The sequence below is a fragment of the Rhinoderma darwinii genome, chromosome 4, assembly GCF_050947455.1.
Source record: "Rhinoderma darwinii isolate aRhiDar2 chromosome 4, aRhiDar2.hap1, whole genome shotgun sequence".
Lineage (NCBI taxonomy): Eukaryota > Metazoa > Chordata > Amphibia > Anura > Rhinodermatidae > Rhinoderma > Rhinoderma darwinii.
The window spans coordinates 167,426,166-167,444,740 of NC_134690.1; the positions used below are offsets into that span (position 1 = coordinate 167,426,166).

The following is an 18,575-nucleotide window of genomic DNA, read 5'->3' on the forward strand; positions in this document are numbered from 1 at the left end:
ATGATAATGAACATACATAAAATAAATGGTTTATACTTGAAACAATTGGTTTATTTTAGGAAATATAAGATAGAATTTTAAAGCACATGTAAATAAATATTGACGTGTAGAAGCAGTAGAAGCAATCATTGTGACAGTAAGCTCATATTTTCATTACTCACTAATGCTCTGTTCACATTAGCATCAAGACTGCTATGACAGCTTTGACAGATACATTTTCAAACAGATCCCAACGATTACTTTTTGACTTACAATGGGTTCCATCGGGGTTTCAGTATTAGTGTGGACAGGGCCTTAGGTTACATTCACACATGTCAGATTTGTTGCAGAAATATCTGCATCTGTCCCATTCATCTGAATAATGCTTGCACATGCTGCAGAAATCCATGCACATGCTGCAGGAAAAAAAACATTCAGATGCATGGAACAGATTTTCCGTTGCAGAAATGTTATGCCTCAAATCTGCCACATCTGAATATACCCTAACTCTGAAAACCTTAACACTAATGCACAATGAAATTCCAATAGACTTAAGCGAACTTTCATACATGCCATTTTGATGCAGTTTTTGAAGCTACAAACAGGAGTAAATAAAAAAAAAACAGAAGTAGAATCTTTCCTATATACTTCATCTCCCTTTACGATCCACACCTGGTATTGGCTTCAAAAACTTCATAAAGAAACTGCATCAAAATGCCCTTAGAAAAAATAAATGTAATATATTTCAGAACAGAGTATGGTAACATGAAGACCAAAAGTGATCAGCCATTAAGTCTGTGTTCACCACATTAGGGCAGCCCATACCGAGGCCAATGTCAACAAGGTGGATGAGGAGGGGAGGAGACCTGAATTTGGAGGGCAGTCTGTATAGGGTTCTAGGCAGGCTGCATAGGCCATAACGTGGGCAATATAACTCTGTTCATGAATGCCATGGAAGAGATGAGCAAAGGGTCCTTTAGCCATGATGGCCACATCTTCTCCTCCATGAGTCTCTGATGAAAGTGGAACAGCAGATTGCTGTCTGTAATCTCCTTCTGTGAAAATGAATAAAATAAATCATACATCTTGTCTCTACGCTTATTAAACAGTTTGTAAGACTAAAATAGTAAATGGATTATCTATATACAGGATGTATCATCATTTTGTTCATACCAATGTTAACAGTGGTAATATTCCCTCTTGAGCCATTAACAATATTGTAGCCTGGTCCATTGCCATATAGCAGACTGGTATAGGGCATGCGATCTGTAGCTCTGCCTGGTGCTTGTCCTACAAAATTAAAATGAGGTTTGTATGAGTCTTTGCAGAAATAACAAATAAAAAATAATTAAGTGATATATCAATGATTTACTTTTCCCCTCTGAATAGAGAATTATTTTTACAATATGCGAAGGTATGCGTTAGAAATGTGAGCTTCAAAAAATATACCTTGTAATGTATTAAAAATTAACAGGTTTGTCCACTTTTAGAGAATGGGATCATCCCTTTGTACAACCAATCAAGATAGGGGTCCAGCAGAATAAATAATGCATTACAGACCATCTCTTCGGAGGTCTATCAGGCTCAGTGGTCTTCTCAGCAGTTTACCGTAAGTCTTTATTAGCAGCTGTTTCCCATACATCAAAAATGCCAATACTCCTTATTAATTTCCAAATCTTTTAATAATATTCAGAAGAAAGTTACTATCAGTTTTTAAGAAATCTCTTACCAAAAATATTGTTACCACGATCTGTGTATCCTCCAAATGTAAAGACATGAGAGTGATCAGCCGTCACAACAGTCAGGGTTTCAGATTCTGATGTTAGCTTCCCACCAATATGGATAGCCTTGTCAAACTCCAGAGCCTCAGTCAACGAATTCCGTGCATTCGAATCATGGTGACCATGGTCAATTCTACCACGTAAACAAATGCAGGAATACAAGGTTACTACACAAATGGTTTGGTTTGTTATATTATATTCTGTTTAGGTATTACACAAGGGTTAACAAGTCTTTGTAAATAAGATAAAATATAGGGACAAAATAAATGTCACAAAATCCATTTACTTTATATTGTATCTGTTTTTACAAAGAGTATATTTTTGGAATCAGGAACCAAAACAATTGGAGCCCAGGAGGCCTTGAAATTAGAGCCAGCGCCAAATTACAGCTATAGAATCAAACGAAAACCAAAAACTCTTATAGTTGAACAAATCTTTGGAAACAGAATTATAACAGGTAAGTATGATAATAAAAAAAGAGTATGAGAAATAAATATGGGCACTGCCATCGATGATTATTTTCACTACAAAGGCAACATAAGCGGGTCTGAATTGAATTTTGCACTGGTTTAACTGGCTTAAATTTCATTAGTGGGAATGCTTTTGATATGAAAGAAGTACACAAAAAAGACCAGGCCAATTTGAGTTTTTCCATTTTTGTTTTTTTGCTCCCTGCCGACATGTCGACATAGTCATATCAGGAATTTTTTTTTTGCAGGACAAGTTGTAGTTTTTCATGGCACCATTTATTGTACCGCATAACGTACTGGGAAGCTGAAAAAAAAATATTTGTGAAGTGATATGGCCAGAAAACAGCGATTATTCAATTTTTTGGGTTTTATTTTTACGGCGTCCATCAGGCGGTAAAAACTACATATTCACTTTATTCTACAGGTTAATATGAGTACAGTGATACCAAATTTATGTGTTGTTTTATTGATTTACCAGTTTTAAAAAAATAAAACTATTTGCTAAAAAAAAAAAATTTGTGTTACCATATTCTGAGAGCCATAACTTTTTCATTTTTCCATCAATTTAGCAGTGTGAGGGCTTTAATTTTGCGGGGTGAGCTGTAGTTTTCACTGATACCATTTTGAGGTACATGCAACTTTTTAATCACTTTGTATTTAATTTTTTGGAGAGCTAAGGTGACCAAAAAACAGCAATTTGCAAGTTTTATATATTCTCTTTTTTACGGCGTTCACCGAGCGGGTTAAACAATGCTATATTGTAATAGTTCAGACTTTTATGAGAGCGGCGATACCAATTATGCTAAGTTTTATTTATTTTTTAACATTGCTTTAGGTTAAAAGAGGACAAAGGGGTTATTATACAAAACTTTATTTAACAGTTTTTTACTAGTCCCCTTAGGGGACTTGAACCAGCAATCATTGGATTGCTTGCATGATATACTGCAATACTAATATATTGCAGTATATCGTGATACTGACAGCCTCCTTTGAAGCCCAGAGGCAGGGCTTTCAAGAAGTACAAAGATGGCAGACCTAGGGGCCTTTATTAGACACCCAGGCTGCCATGACAACCGTGGATCGCATCGCGGGGGGTGCAATGGCGCCCCCTGATTCTAACAATATAAATGCCGCGGTCGCAATTAACCCCGCCATTTAAGGTGTTAAACGGGAGGAATAAGAATGATCTTTGATTCCGCCCATTGCAGTGAGGAGTCGGCTGTATAACACCGCCATCACACGCTGAACATGGAGCTAGCTCAGCCCGTGAGCCCTCTCCATACTTCCTCTTAACAGCTTAATGTCGTTAAGAGGTTAAAAATCTCTGTTTTGTCTTCAGCTCCTATGCAGACCAAGGTGTCTCCATGGTTAGAGACAAGAAACAAACCGTGTTTAGTCTGATCCTGCAGCCATATAATTGCAGTAGAGATGTGGCACAGTTTATCTTGACTCTGATAACTTGTGGCAGCGTGATATCACACAACAAAAGACATTGAAAAATTCATTGAAAAAATCAAGTTAAAGTTTCTTGCCACTGTGTATTAAGAGTCAAGATAAAGACGGGTACATCTTTACATAGGAATAATTGAGTCACGCGACAAATACATGCACATGCAATCTCATGAGATTATCATTATCATTATCATTTAACCATTGTATAATAAAACCTCAAGATATGGGGCAACTCTATATGGGGTTACTTTAAATAAAAACAGTGATATTGCCATTATAGTTGATAGTTGATAGTTTGGCTGTACCAGCTTTTTTTCCTTGAGATAACATTCGTACTCATTGAATGCCAAGAGAGGGGAAAAAAACACGTTTCAATGTCACCTAAGATCTGTAATGCCTCAAGATATAATATACTTATCTTCTACAAATAGGAAGAACCCGCTTGGATTCTTGCTCAGAATCTTAATGGCTTTCTCTGTCATTTCTCCAAGGGATGGGTCCACAGAAGGATCGCGATTTAACTCGTATTTCATGTCTCTTGGTTCAAAAAGACCTAAACAGTAAACACAAAATATTTTTTGTAGGATCATGAAAATTTGGTATTTTAGGTTATGTGCTAATTACATTTGTTTGACTTCTCAATACTGAAGATTTCTGAAAATATTAGCAAAGTGGCTTAGTCAGTTTATCTATACATTCATTTCTCAGAGAAACATTAGAGAGAAATATGCTGAGCACAGTGATATATACTTCATATATAGTCCAGCTTATCCCACCCACACACACGCTTATTGACTTATTGCAATGTCTTAGGCCTCATGTATACGACCGTGCTTGTAATCTATTGTTACTTCACAGCCAGCCGCTGACAGCCACCCACTGTATGGGAGTATGGGAGCACGTAAAGTATGGGAGCACGGTCCGTAAAAAACAAAAAATAGGACATGTCCTATCTTTTGCGGAGCCGTCCTATGGTACGGTCACCTTCCCGTAAACATATCGGAAGGTGTCCGTGGGCAATAGAAATGAATGGGTCCTCAATTACGGACCATAATTATAGATTAATTCTACGGTTGTGTGCATGGGGCGTAAGGCCTCATGCACACGACCGTAGTAGTGTGCACGGCCTGTGATTTGTGGCTCGGACGGCCGCGGAGTGTCACGGGCCGTGCACATGGCCGTGTAATTCATTTCAATAAGCCCGGACCGCAAAATGCGGCCGTTTTAAGACATGGAATACGGCACATACAGCCCCATAGTGAATGCGAACGTCTGTGCGGGAACGGCGCATGCGCCGCTCCCACACAGTCCAAATTGAAGGTCTTCGGCCGAACGACGTCCGGCGCCATTTTCTTGTGGACCAGAAGCCGCGGCCAGACAGTAAGATTACTACTTCCGGTCGCGGCTTCCGGACTTATGCACTTGGAGCGGAGGGAGCAGACAGAGTGGACGGACCGGAGGGAGCGGCGGCGGCAGGAGCAGGTAAGTTAGGTCTGTGTATGTACGTGTTTTACTGTGTGTTAACTACTGTATGTTAACCTACTACACAGTGTGTTAGCTCAGTGTAGGAGGTTTGACCATTCAATCCCCTCATTTCTCCTGGCACTAGCCAGGATAAAGCAGGGGGGATTCTGTGAGCTCACTAGAGCGAGTGTGTATTCTCAAATTTTGCAGCATAAAGCAATGTGGTTGCTTTACCACATGCCAATGCTGCAATTTTGGAAATTGCTCCATCTAATGACCAGCACTGGGAAATGTTATAAATTAGAGTCTAATTTATAATATTTCCTGACTCGTGAAAAAATTTAAAAAATTAGAACAATGTTTAATCACTTATACACTAACTGTTTAACTAAAAAAAATATATATATTTTTCTAGCGACACATTCCCTTTAAGCAACCTTCACACAGGTTTCCTTTTATATACATATTTTGAAAAGAACCATACCCATAAGATAATCAGTAGTTTTTTCATTTACAGCGTCAAGTTGCTGCTTGTTCCACACATATATGGAACCCTGAAAATAAAAAAAGCAATACTGAATTTTTGAATTCTCATAAAAGAAACATATAGTGAAATAATTATCTAGAAGATCACCTTATAGTGTACCTTCTTGTACATAGTTACATAGTTAGTACGGTTGAAAAAATATCAAGTTCAACGAAGGGATGGGAAAAAGGGAAGGGATGAAACAAAAATTCTACACATTGACATAGGAGCTAATATTTTTTTTCTTCTAGGAAATTATCTAAGCCTTTTATAAAGCCATCTACTGTAGCTACTGTGACCAGCTCCTGCGGTATACTATTCCATAGATTCACAGTTCTCACAGTAAAGAAGGCTTGTCGCCTCTGCAGGTTGAACCTTTTTTTCTCCAGACAGACGGAGTGCCCCCTTGTTTTTTGAGGAGGTTTTACATGGAACAGGATTTCACCATATTTCTTGTATGGGCTATTCATATATTTATATAAGTTAATCATGTCCCCCTTATTCCTCTCTTTTCAAGGCTAAATAGGTTTCGTTCTTTTAATTATTCCTCATAACTTAGATTCTCCATGCCCCTAATTAGTTTAGTTGCTCTTCTTTGTATTTTTTCCAACTCCAGGGCATCCTTTCTATGATCTGGAGCCCAGAACTGAACTGCATATTCTAGATGAGGCCGCACTAATGCTTTGTAAAGTGGTAATATTATATCCGTGGCTAAAAGAGTCCATGTCTCTTTTAATACACAACATCATCTTGCTGGCCTTTGAAGCAGCTGATTGATATTGCATGCTGTTATTTAGTTTATGATTTACAAGTACACCCAGATCCTTCTCAACAAGTAACTCCCCCAGTGTAGCTCCCCCTAGGACATATAATGCATGCAGGTTGTTGGTACACAGATGCATAACTTTACATTTATCTACATTAAACCTCATTTGCCAAGTGGATGCACAAATACTTAATGTGTCCAAATTTGCTTGCAATTCACGAACATTTTCCATAGACTGAACATTACTACATAGCTTGGTGTCACCTGCAAAAATAGAAAGAGTACTATTAATCTCATCCTCTATATCATTAATAAATAAGTTCAATAATAGTGGTCCCAGCACTGAACCCTGGGGTACACCACTTATAACCGGGGACCATTCAGAGAAGGAATCATTGACCACAACTCTCTGGATACGGTCCTTGAGCCAATTCTCAATACAATTACAAACTATACTTTCTAAACCTATAGTCCTTAATTTACCCATTAGACCTCTATGAGGGACAGTGTCAAATGCCTTTGCAAAGTCCAAAAACACTATATCCACAGAGGCCCCTCTGTCTATGCTTCTGCTCACCTCTTCATAAAAACAAATCAGGTTGGTTTGACAACTTCTGTCCTTAGTAAAATCGTGCTGGCTGTCACTTGTAATACTATTTTTTGTTACATAATCCTGTATATAGTCCCTCAATAGCCCCTCTAACATTTTCCCCACGATGGATGTTAATCTTACTGGTCTACAATTACCCGGGGAAGACCTAGAGCTGTTTTTGAAAACAGGCACCACATTTGCCCTGTGCCAGTTCCTTGGCACTATACCAGTTACTAGAGCAAGCAGATATTACCAAATCTGCCACATATTTTATTAGGCTTCAATATTCCATTTTTAAAAAGAGTCAGCAGGTCAACCTGCACCCCATCTGCAGAACGTATAAATCTTCACAGAGAAACCTTCCTACCATCTTTTGTACTCACGGTGGCAGAACAATAGCCAGTCTTTCCTTCTCCCAGGGCAAAGGTTCAGTTTGTTGCTGCCATCCCTGTATCTAAATATTCTGGTCAAGACAAATTGACTTGTTGGCACCCAGCACCCTGGGCACATGCCTCAGGAGCCCTGCCCCCCAACTAGTTCCCCTTAGAACAGGTCCACCATTAGAGTTAATATGGACCTGTCACCCCTTTGACATGAGCGAGACTTTGTATGGACACAACCCTTTAAATGCTAACACCCAGTTGTCAATTTATTCATAAATTATTAAAAGTAATCGTAGAGGAATGGTGCAATGCCGAGTCTTAAGAAAATATGTTTCAAAATAATGAATACAAGTATTTACTAAAATAGACAAGTCAGGAGAGGTCACAGATCCTCTTTAATAGGTAATGTAAACCATGGAGCATTTGCAATGAATACAGTAACTAAATATATAGAGTGGGCAGTTTGTGAAGCTTTACACAGCTTGCAGCGGAGACCATCATGAACAGCCTGCTCTATTTAAACAACTGAACATGAGAGATTAATGACACTATGGCAAATGTATGATTCTATTTAAGGTCTGCCTACTTGTAAATGTTATCTGAAATTGGAGGAACACTTTAACCCCTTCCTGACCTTTCCGTGTATATATGGCGGAGGTTGTGTGGGAGGCGTATGGAGTGGGCTCACGGGCTGAGCCTACTCCATAAGTTCAACATGTTTGCCGTTTGAAACATCTGATACTTCAATGTAAGGAGCAGGATCCCGCTTGTTTAATCCCTTACATGCCGCGGTCAAAAGCAACAGCAGTATCTAAGCCGTTAGAAGCATGGTTTGGCCCACTGTGATGTTACATCGGCCCACCCGCATCACGATCGCGTGGTACCGATGGTCGTCATGGCAGCCTGGGGGCCTAATGAAGGCCCGCAGGTCTGCCATCTTTGTACTCCTATCAAGCCCTGTAATACAATATACTGCAATACATTACTATTGCAGTATATCGTGCAAGCGATCCAACGATCGCTGGTTCATGTCCCCTAGCAGGATTAATAAAATAAAGTTAAAAAAGTTTTTTATTTATAAAAAATATATATATATATGTATACATATATACATATATATATATATATTTTTTATAAATAAAAAACTTTTTTAACTTTATTTTATTAAACCTGCTAGGGGATATATAACAGTCCAAAATAAAACCCTTCCCATTTTTCCCCAAAAGCAATATATAAAAATAATCACATAAATGGTATCATCGTGTCCATAAAAGTCCAAAACTATTACAATATAACATTATTTAAGCTGCACGGTGATTGCCATAAAAAAAAATTATCTTAAAATGCCAGAATCTTTGTTTTTTTGGTCCCTTCATCTACCACAAAAAATGGAATAAAATGGGATTGAAAAGTCCCAATACTGCACAATCAACGGAAAGTTATGGCTCTCAGAATATGACGACACAAAATCCCCGTAATCGTATTGACCGGCAGAATAAAGTTAACATGTCATTTTTACCGCACAGTGAGTGCCGTGAAAACGAAACCTAAAAAAAACTGTAGAGGAATCACTGTTTTTTCCCACTTCCCACTTTTCCCATTATTTCCCAGTACATTATATGGTACAATAAATGGTGCAGTGAAAAACAACAACTTGTCCCACAAAACAACAAGATCTCATACGTCTATATCAATGGAAAAATAAAAAAGTTATGAATTTTGGAAGGTAGGGAGGAAAAAGTGAAAATTAAAATAATAAAAATGGCTGCGGCGGGAAAGGGTTATAGACTTTGTATAGTAGATTAAAGGGTCAATTTGATAACACTTAGTAATACAAGGGTGGAGAAATTATTCAGATTAGAAAATACCTTTTTACAGTGGTATGCAAGCTCAAGCCCCATAAAAAGTAAGAAACACTCTTTGATTATAAGTGCCGTATACTCTCTTCATATGTATACAATGGTGTTTTATTCAGGACAATAAGATGGTTACAAGGCCGTTGTCCCAAATCTCCATAATGCCCCTAAAAGCGTGTACCGAAATGTTGAGCTACAATAAGTGATTCAGCACCAGTCTAATCCGATCAGCTATATAATATTAGAAAGAAAATTTGCCATTACCGGCCTCTTATCCAGCCACATTTTTGTTAAGTTAAGATTATCCCTTCGAAGACCTTGACTTGATGAACTGGTTGGGTATTCTGGGTCTGGTGTCCCATTAGGACTCATATACGCTCTTCCTCCTCCAAGAATTACCTGCAAGGAACATGATACAGACCAAAAAATGATGGTATAAACATGAATCCATTGTCATTTTCATAGGATTGTATTGTGTATCTCATTTCTCATATGTTTTAGCATGCACTAAAGACAGACACATGAGTAGAAGTTGAAATAAATAATAAGTGAGGTACAGCAGGTTTTATTAATAATGTATGTACTACAGGATTCTTTTGCCACTCTCTCCATATTTACATTAATATCTGTATTGTGAACTAGTTGATATGCAATATCCGTGCAGCCTTTTTGAGTCATAGTTGGAGTCATCTCATTGTCGGAGTACCAGTCTCGATTGGCACTATGTGCATAGGCAGCTGCTGGAGAGGCATGTTGGACGCGGGTTGTTGTTACAATGCCTACAGATTTACCTGTAATAAAGAAAAATATTTAATAGCAGAAAAAACATGAAATGTGTAGAAGGGGCAAATAACACTCAGCATACAACTACACAATCTACAAAACCTTCATTTCACATTTGTTCCTCAAGTCCATTTAAAGGTACATGTCCATTAAGGTCTGTGTAAATGCTGCAACAAAGTATTTTGTAGCAAATCTCTGCAAACTAGAGTACCACTTGGTATGTTAATTCTCTAATCATGCATATGGCAAAAAAAAAATAAAAAAATAAAAATATATATATATATATATATATATCTATATCGATCGATCGATAGATATAGATATATCTATCTATATATATATATATATATATGTATATATATATATATTAGTAGCCAAAACTTTTTTTTAAGTATGATTTCTGGACTGTTCAACTCAATTATGAGGCTTTACTGTGAATTTCTGCTTGTTTCCTGGGTAGGAAATATAAAAAAACAACCTTCATGACTGATTTATACCTGCTTGCTTTGCTCGATGAAGAATAGATTTCACCTCATTCCCTTGAGCTGTCTCACAGATGCCGTAATTTGTAGCCGCGCTCACGCCCAGGGTCCCAGAGTTGCCTTTGACTCCACACAAGTAGGCTGTGCCTGTACCCGCACTGTCAGGGACCTGGGCATCTACATTGTATACCTGCAGTATAAATTTGGTATGAGCAAAAATATAATAAGCCCTATACTCAATCAGAATTCCATTCCCGTAGTCTCACAATGGACCAGAGATTTTTAATTATTTATACTTTGAAGTCTCTCTGGCCCACCTGACCTGTCACAAGGCGCAGAGCAATGGAAAAAATACTGTAACTGTTCTAAAGACATTTCAATATGGCTTTCTTATTATTTACTTCAGTAAAATAATACTACTGTATAATCCTGCTACTTATGGACGATAATATAGGGTAGATGCCCGGTTATAATTCCTTGTTGCAATGGATAACCTAAAAGAACAGAATGACTATTATTCTAGTGTGACAGCATTGTATGCAGTATATGATGGGACTTAAATGCAGTTCCCATATAACTGTAGTCTAGATGATGCTGGTATTACAGCCCCTCTGCCGAGTATTGGAAAACATTACATCTAATCTGCTAAATACTGTCCTACAACTCTACTGATCTCTGTTCTCCATGCTGAGTGTGGGGTGATGTCCCTCTTGTAGGTGCAGAGTACTGCTCTTATCTAAGTTCTCCTACTACTCGGTGCTGATTTTCGAATTCCCTCCCCCATTCATAATCTAACTTATAAGTTATAATGTAGTTGTTCATTTTAAGAATCCATCATCTTGGGATAGAGAAATTTCATGTTATAATCAGCTACGAGAAAGAAAGGGCTTCCCATAACTACTCAGCTCCACTTATAAGATTTTAATTTTGGACTCAAATGCTAAGGAACTAGCTAAACTTCGGTTGTTTGAGTTGCAGCGCCCTTGGCCTCCTCAAATTCTCATCCCTTGATTTTTGGTATGTTATTTAGGAGACGGAAATATTTTACATTTACAAGTTTTAGGCTTCGTTCACATCTGTGTCGGGCTTCCTTTCATGGGTTCCATCAGACCATTCTGTCAGGGGAACCCATGACCGGAAGCCAAACGGAAACAATAGCTTTCCGTTTGCATTACCATTGATTTCAATGGTAATGCCTCCATTGCTAATGGTTTACGTTTGTCTTCGTTCTGTAAGGTTTCTGTTTTTTCGGCGGTCAATAGTGTATTTGCGAAAAACGTTTGGTTTCCGTTCATGGGTTCCCCTAACGGAAAGTTCTGATGGAACCCATGAACGGAACCCAGTTGCAGATGTGAACGAAGCCTTACAAATACGTACAGCAAAGAGAAACAACGTTTCCCAGAGCAGCTCATCACATTGTAAGCATAATTCTTCCTTGTATTGCAAAGGTCTATGTGAAATAATCGAGCAAATCTTAATGTTATTGTTTAATTTCAAAGTTTAAAGGTTAATTTTATTTAATGCTTTATAATAATAATAATTACTTCCTGTTTTTCATCTTTGTGGCTACATCAATAGAAGTGAGTCATAATACCGAGAATTGCAATCTGTTATATTTAGTAGGTTATTTGCTAGTCACCATCTGTATTCACATTTTTGGGCATGAATCTGATAGTTCACCATAATTGCCTAGTGAGAGGTTTGGTCTACATTACCTTAGAAAGTGCAACATATGGAAATGTTTCCATCTCTAATATATTTTCTTCTCCAGTTTGATTTTTTAGCTGTCCTTGGTATACACGTGCTGCAGATATTGTGGTTACTCCCATTCCTGGAACAAAACAACAATTGATTGTCACTACAAAGGTACGCAAGGAAGATAGATAGATAGATAGATAGATAGATAGATAGATAGATAGATAGATAGATAGATAGATAGATAGATAGATAGATAGATAGATAGATAGATAGATAGATAGATAGATAGATAGATAGATAGGTAGATAGATAGATAGATAGATAGATAGATAGATAGATAGATAGATAGATAGATAGATAGATAGATAGATAGATAGATAGATAGATAGATAGATAGATAGATAGATAGATAGATAGATAGATAGATAGATAGATTTATATTGGTTGTGATGAGTGTAGTGATGCATTGACTTGAGTCGTGTTATTCCGGGGGAATGCAGGGCCTACCAAGAAATGAAGTCACAAGTGTCTACTGCAGAATTAAAAGCCTATGCTACAGCCTGTGTTATGTGACATGTTTGGTATTTATTATATTAATACACATATGTAACAGATTTGTAATATCACAATGCGATGTAACTTTTTCAATGTCTTTGTATTACACATATTATAGATAAACTGTAGGCTCACCATCTCCCAGAAACATGATTAGATTCTTGGCTTTCTGGTGGATGGGTTTCAAGTCTATGGCCCGTTTCAGTGTCTCCCTGGCTTGATCATTCCAGTACTTAGGAGTCTTTTCTTGCTCTGAATGCAAAGGAATAAAAAAGAAGGTTATGCTTTAAAAAGTAAAAATAGTAAAGTTCTAAAAGTGTGTCAAACCACATCCCAGAGTCCTCAATATTAATGTTGCGGTTTTTGCTAAGCAAACATCTATTTGGACTGCATGAGAGATTTCAGAGATTAGGGGCTTCTTGCCGTCTCTCATACAAAAATGTTTTATTCTTGTTGTTGCTGGCCAGACTTGAAGGTTTATAATTTTGTAACTAACATCTAAATGTAAACTTCAGATTTTGTTGACTTCAGTCAACCAGCTGGAATGGCAGAGACTGCATCAAACGCAACATGCCAAGGTAACTGAGTTGATGGGCATGTTATTTTTTTCAAGGCATAGTTCTCTTTGCAAAGCCTTTCTCAGCTTGACTACTGCAAAAGATTCTTAACTGATTTATGTCCCCCAGGAATATGACAGGAGTAATATGTGCACTCCATAGCTGTAGAGTAACTATTCCATTTCCATAGAAAACTGTTAGCAAACGTGAATTCTCACCTATACAGAAATGCCCGTCTCTTTGAGGCGGGTAATTAACTTTAGTGCAGCAATTTTAAGTTAACTATGTCTTTGAGGTCTGAGAAGATTTGGATTCTGGCCCAATCTACTTTATATTTGTAAGTAATTAACCCAATACACATATAGAGTATACCCATATTATTGGATGGTAATGGATCACCATAAGACATGCCAATAAAAAACCTTCCACCGAAAGGAGTAATGTAAACCCAAATGTTAAATATGGCCTTTTAACCCCTTAGTCACCAGCCCATTTTAGGCCCTAATGACCAAGCTATTTTATTCGTTTTTCTATAGTCGCATTCAAAGAGCTATAACTTTTTTATTTTTTCATCTACATAGCTGTATGAGGTTTTTTTGCGGGATTAGTTGTACTTTTTAATAGCACCATTTTAGGGTACATATAATTTTTTTATTAACTTTTATTTACTTTTTTTGGGGGTATTATAAAAAAAAAACCTGAAATTCCACCATGGTTCTATGCGTTTTTTAAATTGACGCCGTTCACTGTGCGGCGTAAATAACATGTTACCTTTATTCTATGGGTTGGTACGATTATGGTGATACCACATATGTAGAGGTTTTTTATGTTTTACGACTTTTGCACAATAAAAACACTTCTGAACTAAAATTATTTGTTTTTGCATCGTCGCTTTACAAGAGCGGTAACTTTTTTATTTTTTCATCAATGTAGTGATTTTTTGCACTTGTGTTTTGCGGGACGAGACGTTGTTTTTATTGGTACTGTTTTGGGGTGCATGGGACTTATTGATTCATTTTTATTACGACTTTTTTGGGGGGCAATGGAAAAAATTTACATTTCGCCATAGTTTTTTGCGGGTTTTTTTTACGGTGTTCACCTTGCGGTTTAAATGACATATTAACTTTATTAATTGAGTCATTACGGTCGCGGCGATACCATATATGTGTACTTTTATTTATTTTTTACACTTTTACTGAATAAAACCACTTTTTATGGAAAAAAATGGTTTTATTAATTTTTTTTACTGTAATTTTTATTATTAATCTTTATTTCACATTTATGACTTATTTTATTAGACCCTCTAGGGGATTTTACTGTGCGATCTTCAGATCGCTGCTATAATGCTTTGGTATACTTCGTATACCAGAGCATTATTGCCTGTCAGTGTAAATCTGACAGGCAATCTATTAGGACATGCCTCCGTCGCGTCCTAATAAGCATATGTCCAGGGCAGACCTGGGGGCTTTTATCAAGCCCCTGGCTGCCATGACAACCCATCGGAGACCCGCGATTGCATTTGCGGGCCGCCGATGGGTGACAGAGGGAGCTCACTCCCTCTGTAAACAAGTTAAATGCTGCGGTCGCTATTGACGGCGGCATTTAACAGATAAAATGGCCGCGATCGACGTAAACTTTGATCGCGGGTGTTGGAGCAGGAGCCCAGCTGTCATCAGACAGCAGAGCCCCGGCTCCAGCCTGCACGGGACTTAGACTAGGCCAACGTGAAAAGGCAACGGCCTAGCCTAAGGCCCCTTAGTGACCAGCGTGAAAAGGCGTATTGGTGGTCACTAAGGGGTTAATCACAAAACAGAGCTGGGCTGACTCACTAGTCCACATATTGAGTGCGGCCAAATATTAATATATACATAACCTACAAACAGGCTCACACTACGCACAAAACATATCACAAAATGATTACTTTATTAGTTAGCTATATAATAAAACACGCAATAATTAAAAGGGCTTTGCATACAATAATTATGGAGTCACCGAGGTTTTTAACATGCCTAAGTTACACAATATGCAAGATAACTGTCTTTACAGAATATGCAAAGTAAACATCACTACAGGCTATGCACAGAAAATATCACAAATGGCACAATGCAAAAGATCGTATTACTAAAGCGTAGACCTGTAAATGAAGTGCAGAATGCAATCACTAGTACAGCGAAGGCCAAGTTCACATCACGTTTTACATGCTAAACATGTCCATTGAGCTCCATTATCATGACGAAGGCCAAAATCAGTGCCCTCTTGTCCTCCATCGGGCTGGTATACGTCCGTACACCTTTTTTTGAAGCACAGAATATCATAGCATATTATGCTATTCCATCCAAAGGGAAAAAAAAGCCCTATACCGTCCAATATACTTTTTTTAACATGGAAGCCACTGTATGTAATCCCTCACAGGTATAGGAGGTATATGTTAAACGTATACCTCGGGGAGGGCCTGAGTCCCTGGGAGGAGCATCAGGTAGCATTCGGCCCCGGGAATTCCGGCCCTGGGGAAGCCCCTGACGTCACTGTCCATTTATTGACTGCGGGAATGGGGAAGTCCCTGACATCACTGTCTATTATATGGACAGTGATGTCAGGGGCTTCTCCAGTCCTGGAGTACCCGGCCAGAGCATTTCCAATGCTCTGGCCAAGGACTCCGTAATTGAAAGCCCCTGACATCACTGTCACTGTCACAGTGATGTCAAGGGTATTTACAGGGGCAGAAACCCCAACCAGAGTGATGTTGCCGATCTAGCCGGGTATTCCAGCATCTTAACATTACTCTCCATATATGAACTTGGAATACGGACTTCAAGTAGCGCTCTGCCCATGGGTTCAGCCAACGTATCCCACTTTATACCTATAAAATGGGATACATTTCAGCCTTCCATAGTAGGTATACGTCGGGAGTTCTCTTGATGTATGCCTTCAAAGGAAAGCTATAAATGTGAAGCGAACAGTGCCTCATGCATACAGCTGACCAAGTGTCCACACAGCTATCACATGTATTAATGGACACAATCTAATGTATAAATGATCGGCATGTAGGTATATCATGCCGGCAGCGCATCTCGCTGTTTACACAGGGAAATGTGCTGCCGACAACAATAATATTTCACTTTTTTAAAATGATACGATCAGCAGATAATCAAGCGTTTTCTCGTTTATCTGCTGATCACTGCCCTGCATTTATTGGCAACGAGCGTTATATGAACACTCGTCTGCACGATAATCGCCCAGTGTAAAACCCCCTTTAGGCATGTTTATATATCCTCAGTGATACCACATTTATCATATGCAATGTCCTTTTAATTATTGTGTGTTTTATTATGCATTCATTATCAAGTATTAATTTTTTTTTAAAAAAACATTTTGCACGTAGTGTGGGCCTGTTTGTAGGTTATTTATTTCATCAAAATGTACAGGCTAGTACATAACAGCATTAATGTGAACAGTACATTAAAACTTTTGGCTGATAATGTTATTGACTTTCTTACTGCTTGATATGACTTGTGGCTTCAGAGCAATAAGTGCTCAGACAGATTTGAAAGAGTAATGAGGTTTTAAAAAAGTGATGAAAAGCTTCTGTATTCTACACTCCTCAACATCGAAATTGCAATACCAAGAAGGGCAAGCCGTAAGATTATACAAATCGAGGAAGTAGCAGGTGTCGCTAAGATCTGCAAATCATCACATTTTCAAGCACCTACAGTAGCTCCAATCTGTGGCAGGGGCATAAAAGCCAGATTGAAAGCAAAGTTTTTTTTAGCCACATGTAACCTCAAAAATCAGATCAAGTGGTGTGGGATGATTGTGCGCTGCCACCGGTTCGTCGATGTGCCAGTTACCACCACTTGTCGAAAACTGAGAGGGACAGAATCCTTGAACTGAATTGATTTGGTCGTGGAACCAGTGGTACGACCATTTCTCTAAATTGTCCCAGAAACCGTTTTTCAACAGGACAGCGCCAGGCCGCATGTTGCCCATTCTACTGTGAGCAGCCTGCGAGGCCTAAACGTGCTACAATGACCTGCAGGGTCTCCGGAATCGTCTCCATTGAGCACATCTGGGACATCATTGGTCGGCAGTTGCAATGCGGACTGCCAGCAGTCAATCTTGCTGATTTGCGTGCCCAAGTGCAGTTAGCGTGGCATAATATTCCTCAGACAACCATCAATATCCTCATTGATAGCATGTGAAGGTGTGGAAGTGTGTGCATTTCTGCGCATGGCGCTCATACTTGATACTGAATAAATCAAGATTTTGGAATATTTTGTTTCCATTTTTTTTATCATTTGCATATTATTAACATGTCAATAGATCCTGTGATTTCCACAACTCCAAACTTTTCCTTCTTGGTGTTGCAATTTCAATGTTGAGGAGTGTATCATGTGGAATGGTGGATTTTAATAGTCATTTATTATACTTTATACGTATAACAGAGTAGGGATACGGGCAGGAAGGTTTAATTAAATCTTCGGCTTTTAGCCTGATTGAGATTGTGCCCTAAAACAACGAAATACAGTATAAGAAAACATTCTCTCACCGATCGAAGCGACTGCTGCTCCATTGCAGGAGGGGGTCCTGATTAAGCCCAATACCAAAATAATGAAGATGACTGAGTGGGTTCCCATCATCTCTTCACCTGCTGGCTCCGTCTTCTACACTGACATTATAGCACTATATATATTTTACTTATACCATGATCTACACAGACACTTCGTTTAACCTTTGAACAGTAATATATACATATAATAAGTGTGGTCATGACTTTCTCCCTTACTCCTCCCAAGCCAGGGTTCAAATTATCAATCTTAAATCCAAGGCACACGTAGTAGGCTCATATGACTACATTAGTATATTCTCCCAGGAACAGCCGGTGAAAATCTTTTATTGCAATGCAGAACAAAGTCTAAATATGGTATATGAGAATAAATTCTATGGCTGCATTCTGAAACATATACTGCAACCCCAGAGGATTCAGCAAGACCAAGACTACAGGAGAGACTCCTAACAACAGGATGGTGACATTTTTGACTACAGCGCCCATAGGCTTCCAAAATCCTGGCATGTTCCATCACATGCTGTATTACAGATACCCAAGTAGCATTGCTTTCTGCAAAAAAATGTTGTGCCCCTTAAGGTGGCTCACAGAGTTTTTTAGGTCATTTTTATGGACCCATATGGACTCCATGTGGTGCCATACAGAAACCTTGCTCACGACAATGCTG

The 18,575-nt window shown here is 38.4% G+C and overlaps 1 protein-coding gene across 1 annotated transcript; it reads right to left on the reverse strand.

Moving 5' to 3' along the window:
• Positions 1 to 780: 780 nt before the first annotated feature.
• LOC142760933 (alkaline phosphatase-like) lies at positions 781 to 17,981 on the reverse strand. Its single transcript, XM_075864112.1, has 11 exons — positions 17,891 to 17,981; positions 12,923 to 13,039; positions 12,250 to 12,365; positions 10,550 to 10,724; positions 9,888 to 10,060; positions 9,534 to 9,668; positions 5,631 to 5,700; positions 4,101 to 4,235; positions 1,709 to 1,900; positions 1,153 to 1,269; positions 781 to 1,034 (listed from the first exon to the last, which is right to left on the reverse strand). The coding sequence occupies exons 1-11, from the start codon at positions 17,979 to 17,981 to the stop codon at positions 781 to 783; spliced, it is 1,575 nt and encodes a 524-aa protein (XP_075720227.1).
• Between the last annotated feature and the right edge of the window lie 594 nt (positions 17,982 to 18,575).

Coding starts and splice junctions, on each gene's coding strand:
- LOC142760933 (XM_075864112.1), bottom strand. CDS start 17,981: ATGATGGGAACCCACTCAGTCATCTTCATTATTTTGGTATTGGGCTTA. Junction 10,061..10,549: donor TCATCGAGCAAAGCAAGCAG/GTATAAATCAGT, acceptor TCTTTATTACAG/GTAAATCTGTAGGCATTGTA. Junction 9,669..9,887: donor TTCACAATACAGATATTAAT/GTAAATATGGAG, acceptor TGTTCCTTGCAG/GTAATTCTTGGAGGAGGAAG.